The 6,506-nt window shown below is 49.3% G+C and overlaps 1 protein-coding gene across 1 annotated transcript in view; it reads left to right on the top strand.

The window, feature by feature from the left end:
- The first annotated feature begins 6,061 nt into the window (after nt 1-6,061).
- SDC1 (syndecan 1) overlaps nt 6,062-6,506 on the top strand; it is a 22,167-nt gene continuing 21,722 nt past the window's right edge. Inside the window, exon 1 of the mRNA XM_006767549.2 lies at nt 6,062-6,130. Coding sequence (XP_006767612.1) covers nt 6,077-6,130 — 54 coding nt within the window. The 5' untranslated portion in view covers nt 6,062-6,076. The remainder of the gene's footprint in view (nt 6,131-6,506) is intronic.

Consider the following 6,506-nt stretch of genomic DNA (forward strand, 5'->3'; position numbering starts at 1 on the left):
GGGAGGTGAATTTTCCGATTTGGACGTGTAAATTCCAGTGATGTATTCATTCTTTCTCCCTCCTGCTGACATTCTAGCAAATACTAGAGGCAACTGAGAAGGCGTGGGAAACTATTCATGAGAAATGGACACAGTGAAGGAGGGCAGGGTGGCGGGGGGCAGGGGGAAAGGGTTGGGAGGTGAGGACAGGAAGTGAGGAATGGCTGTCAAGTCCACTCAAAATAACCCCTTCACCTGTGGTTTCAGAGCTTCCTGAGCGTGGGAGAGAGCAGAGCAGTTCTCAACACCTGTCAGAGCAAACGTATTCGTTGCTTAAAAGCAGCCAACTTCCCACAGTCCTCAGTTCCCACACCTCACAGTGGACACAAGCACCCCCCAGTCGGTGTGGGACAGGGGCTTCCACAGAGCCCCACGCAGGTCGGGGCCGTGGAGCTTGCACCCCGAAGAGGGGCCCCGAGGAGCCGGGGCTGCCGACTCTGAAAACACTTCCTTCCTCAAACAAGGCCCTCTGGTCTCCACTGCTTTTGGGGACAGAGGTTGTTAGGTGCCTTGAGTCAAATCCAGAATCTAACAGGCAGTCCAGCACTGGGAGACTGGCTGGGTCCCTGGGTGTTTATTAATTTATTTAAATTTTTTAAATTGATTTGAGAGAGAGCGAGGAAGGGCAAGAGAGAGAAACATCGGCTTGTTGTTCCACTTATTTATGCCTTCATTGTTTGATTCTTGTATGTGCCCTGACCAGGGATCAAACCCACTTCCTTGGCGTATCAGGATGATGCTCTAACCAACAGAGCTACCCGGCCAGGGCCTGCAGACCTTTGCTGATGGCATCTGAGAGACATTTCTCTCTCCCTTCTCCCCGGGGAAACTGTCCTCCCGGCACCCTGTTGGTCGTATATAGAAGGAGGAATTGACAGCGTATTGTTAGGATTAGATTTGCTGGCCAGGGACAGAAAAGCCAGGAGACCAGGGCAGCAACGCAGAGGTGTCTTTCTCCGTCGTGTGCATGTCTGGGTGGGCAGTCCAGGGCTGGCGTGGTGCCTCCTGGGCCAGGGACCCTCACTCCTTCTAGCCCGTTCCTCTGTCAGGCATGGCCTCTTGGTCCCAGATGACTGCTCCAGCTGCAGCCATCACATCTGCATTCCAGCCAAGAGGAAAGAGAAGAGGCACGGAGACAGACATGCCTCCTTCCTCTGACACTTCCCCGAAGGCACATACATGCAGCACTTCTGCCTCAGCCCTGATCACGTGGCTCCATGGAGCTGTAGGAGGTGCGGGGAAGAGTCTGTATTTCCAGTGGCCGTGAGGCCAGCTGACATTTAGGAGTGCTTTTACTGGAAAAGGGGAGGAAAACAGATGTGGGAAGCAGCCGGGAGTGCCCGGACGAGCAGTCAGCAACAAAGGGCTCCGGCAAAATGTTTCATAAAGGGAGGGCCATTCAAAATCCAGTGACAATGAGATATCATTTTACCTGCGTCAGGCTGGCAAAAGAGAAAAGGTCCAATAAATGCCAGGTCATACAGAGGATGGAGAGGAATGGGAGCTCTCACAACTCTTGCCCGGAGTGAAAATTGCTAGAAGCCCTTTGGAAGCAGTGTGTTTAGAGAAATCACCTGGAGCAGTGTGTAAGAAAGGTGACGCTATTTATTCCTAAAACCCAGGCACTCCGGCTACTTCTAGAGCAGCGGTTCTCAACCTGTGGGTCGCGACCCCTTTGGGGGTCGAACGACCCGACCCTTTCACAGGGGTCGCCTAAGACCATCAGAAAACACATATATAATTACATATTGTTTTTGTGACTACTCACTATGCTTTAATTATGTTCAATTTGTAACAATGAAATTGGGGGTCACCACATGACGGACTGCATTAAAGGGCCGCGGCATCAGGAAGGTTGAGAACCACTGTTCCAGAGAAAGGCTCACGTGCACTCAAGGAGAAAGGTACAGAATTGACGGTAGCATTGCGTGTAGCTTTGAAAAGCTGGAAACAAGTAAATGTCCAGGGATTCATAGAGCACGGCATGCGCACGTGATGAATTATAATACAGCAATCAAGATAAATGACCCAGAGCCACATGTGTCAACACGGACACACCTCAAAACACGACTGAGAAAACTCAGTTGAATCTGTGATGTTTCATTTCATAAAGAAAGAAAAGAAGCTGAAACTGGTGTGGCTCAGTGGATACAGCGTCGGCCTGCGGACTGAAGGGTCCCGGGTTCAATTCCGGTCAAGGGCATGTACCTGGGTTGCTGGCACATCCCCAGTAGGAGATGTGCAGGAGGCAGCTGATCGATGTTTCTCTCTCATTGATGTTTCTGGCTCTCTGTCTCTCTCCCTTCCTCTCTGTAAAAAATCAATAAAATATATTATAAAAAAAGAAAGAAAGAAAAGAAAAAAGACATCATGTTAAGAACTGATGAACTGGGTGGTAGTTGCACAGGTGTTTATTATTTTTTATTTTTTAGCAATTGAGAGTGGGGTGGGTTTTTTTTTTGCATTTTTTGTAAATTGAACATAGCATAAAATTTACCATTTTAACCATTTAAGTGTACAGTGCAGTGGCATTAAGTAATTTCACATTGTTGTGCAAAAACCACCGCCATCCATCTCCAGAACTTTCTTTGTCTTCCCAAAATAAAACTCCATATCCATTAAAAAATAATGCCTCGTGCCCCTCCCCCATCCTTCCAATCCCTGGCAGCCACCTTTGTTTTCTGCCTCTGAACTTGACTACTCTATACATGTGTATTGGTCCTTTTGTGACTGGCTTATTTCACTTAGCTTCAAGTCTTCAAGGTTCACAGGGGTTGTAGCATGTGACAGGATTTCCCTCCTTTGAGGACTGAATAATACCCTATTGTATGTATTTACCACATTTTGTTTATCCATTCATTTGTCAATGGATTTTTGGATGGCTTCCACCTTTGGGGCTATTGTGAATAGAGCTGCTATACACATGGGTGTGCAAATATCTGTTCGGTCCCTGCTTTTAATTCTTTGGGGTATATGCCCAGAGGTGGACTTGCTAGATTATATGATAATTCCATTTTTATTTTTATTTTTTAAAATATATTTTATTGATTTTTCACAGAGAGGAAGGGAGATAGCTAGAAACATTGATGAGAGAGAAACATCGATCAACTGCCTCCTGCACATCTCCCACTGGGGATGTGCCCGCAACCCAGGTACATGCCCTTGACTGGAATCGAACCTGGGACCTTTCAGTCCTCAAGCCAACGCTCTATCCAGCAAGCCAAACCGGTTACGGCGATAATTCCATTTTTAATTTTTTGTGTTTTGTATCATCTCGAAGCAGAATGCCCTTACATGCATCTTACACATACTCTTTAAGAAGTCAAAGTACTGAATGGCCGTGGCCATGGCTTCCCCGAGCCATTGAAGGTGAATCCACACCCACACTGGTGCTGACGTTCATCCTAGTGATGGCTTCATGAAGGCATGGGACCCACTTCAGGCCAGTGAGGTGGGAAAAGAAGTGCGTTGTGTGTTGTGTTGTGTGTGTGTGTGTGTGTGTGTGTGTGTGTGTGTGTGTAGAGGGGGGCTTCAGGGAGCTATTTCCTTATTCCTGAGGAAAACACTAGAAGGGGGCCTTGTTTGCGGGCATGACTCTGTTAGCTCTGATGCCTGGAAACAATGCCCGTCTTGCCACCACTCTGAGGATGGAGCAACACGGGTGGCAGAGCCGAAGGGTGGGAGGGCCTTCGTTTCAGTGCTGTGGAGGTTTGGGCTGTTCAGTGGATTATGCAGGTACAGGTACATGCAATAATTGTCCTATTTTGAAAAATGTGTTTTTATTGATTTTAGAAAGAGGAAGGGAGAGGGATAGACAGAAACATTGATGAGAGAGAATCATTGATCACTGCATGCCCCCCATTGGGGATCGAGCCCGCAACCGGGGCATATGCCCTGACTGGGAATCAAACCATGACCTCCTGGTTTATGAGCCAGTGCTCAACCACCGAGCCACACTGGCCGGGTGCCATAATTGCCCTATTACTCAAATAGTCTGAATGGGAGCTGTTACTCGAGGTTGAAAGCATCTTCACTGATTTAGGAAATAACTTCCAATTTAAAACGTTAAAGTATATGTTCTCATAAGCATCTAGGAATACATAATAAACTTAAATGCTCTCCTCACTGCCCCCACTCCATTTTCCTCCCGTTGGAAAATGTACTTTTATAGCACATTCATGTAATCTGTGAACACTACACATAGGATTTTAAGACAGTGTTGTGCTGCCCACGCTGGTGATGGCGAGGGGCACGTGGCTTCCGCGAGATGTGTTGGATGATCACAGCAGGCCAGGGGTCAGCCGGCTCAAGGCGTGTCCTGACCCTCTACTTCCCTTCTCTGTATATGTGTCATTCTTGGGGCCCCGTCTCTTCCTAATTGGCCCAAAGAAATACACATTGATCTGGAGCAAATAGATTCTGAAAGCCCTAGCCGGTTTGGCTCAGTGGCTAGAGCGTCAGCCTGCGGACTCAAGGGTCCCAGGTTCAATTCTGGTCAAGGGCATATACCTTGGTTGCCAGCACATCCCCAGTAGGTGGTGTGCAGGAGGCAGCTGATCAATGTTTCTCTCTCATCGATGTTTCTAACTCTCTATCCCTCTCCCTTCCTCTCTGTAAAAAATCAATAAAATATAGTTAAAAAAAAATAGATTCTGAAAGAAACAATAAACTGGTAATTTCTATAATACAAAAAAAACCCCACTAGCACACCCTCCCAACTCCAGTTTTTTTATTTTGTGCGGTAGAGAAAGACAAGATTCCAAACTGACCAATATTTCCTCCATATTGGGTTAAAAAGACAAGAGAGCTAACCAGACTGCAGACACCCGCATAGCTTTCTGTCAGAAGGACTTTCTAGCCCAGCAGGACTCCCTGAGCTGCGGAGGGGCCCAGCCTGCTGCTGCCCTGATGCTGGATGACCTGAGAAACCGAGGCAGTGGGACTCGCATCAGGTCCCACGAACCCAGATGAGGCTCTATCACCCCCCTTGGACACAGAGGGTCAAGTATGGTAGCAATCATCTCAAGTAGAAACTATAGTTTAACTTTAACCCTGCTGTTTGGTTTCTGTACTTATTTGTTTGCTAAAGTAATAGAAAAGTTATTTTGATTTTCTGAATTACATAAATTATCCCATTCGATTAAATACCCTATTGATTGTACTGTGAATATCCCATTGGTTGTGGTCACACTGGTCTTAGAAAGCACATTCTCCTTTACCTGGGAAGGACAGCACAGTTATCCCAAGGTCAGAGGGCTCCAGTTAATATGACCCGGTTGACTCAGTGTTCCGGAGACCCAAAACTGTAATTTAGATAACATGCTGCTTCTGCTTCTGTAAACTGCTTTTTTGCAAACCAGGTTCCTCATTCCAAACCTTGGGATGTCATCAATACCTTTGTGATCTTTGCCTCTACAAGTCTGGTTTTGCGGCCCTCTTACTACTATGAGATTTGGGGAATGGCCTCTCATAGTCCCGGATTGCAATAAATGTGACTCTTTAATTCGACTTCTTGAGGTGTCCTTCTGTGATTCACGGGGTACGTTACAACAAGGGGAAACTGAGACCCCAAAAGGGAGAGCTGCCTGCGGTCCAACAGGTTTTCAGGAGCAGGGGCCAAACAGGGCGGGGCGCTGTTTGGGGGGCCCGGCTGTTAGTACTCAGATGGAGGACTGTGGCTTGAGGTGGGGATGCAGGAAGCTGCTGGGAGGGCGGGGAGAATCCGGGGACTCAGGCCAGTTGTCCGGAACCGCATAACCCAGGACCCGGGAATGTTTAATCCGTAAGGAGAAACACTGGAGACAGCGTGAGAGGCCAAGAAGCCGCGGGAGCCCTTGGTTCCCAGTCGGGGCTGCAGAGGTGGGTGGGGAAGATGCCATCTTTGGCCTCCAGGTTCAGGTCCGTAGGTCATTTGGCACCATTTCTCCTCCTCACAGATTGCAGGCAGGCCAGGCGGCTCTCCCCGCTTCTCTCAGGGCCCTTTGCACTCCACCCGCAGGCCTTCCGTAGCCTTCTGCACTGAGGCGCCCGACTGGGGATGGAAACACTGAGGCCCAGCTCAGGGAACCACGAAGGACCAGGAGCTCAACGGGTGGGTGCCTCTTCAGCAGGCCCGCGGTCACCTGGACACCAAGCTGTTTATTTTTCCTTTTAGCTCCGAGGATCAAGAGAGAGGGCACTGTCTTCCATGGGAGGACTCTGAACACTCCTCCCCCCTCCCCCCACCCCTCCTGAGCTTCCAGCGTGTTAAGTGCAGGCAGAACGCAAGCACCTGGGGAACCCGCGCGGGGGAGGGCGGGCGTGGGGAGCCCACCTGCGGTCGGACAAGCGCGGGGGGACCCATCGGTCTAAGCCCCATCACTTGGGGGCCAGCACCGCGGCCCGAAGCGTTCCCTCCGGCACCTGGGAGCCCCACACACCTGGAGGCCGCTCGTGTCCGCCCAGAGGGCGCTGCAGACTGGCGCGCA

This window comes from Myotis davidii, unplaced genomic scaffold, assembly GCF_000327345.1.
Source record: "Myotis davidii unplaced genomic scaffold, ASM32734v1 scaffold238, whole genome shotgun sequence".
Taxonomy (NCBI): domain Eukaryota; kingdom Metazoa; phylum Chordata; class Mammalia; order Chiroptera; family Vespertilionidae; genus Myotis; species Myotis davidii.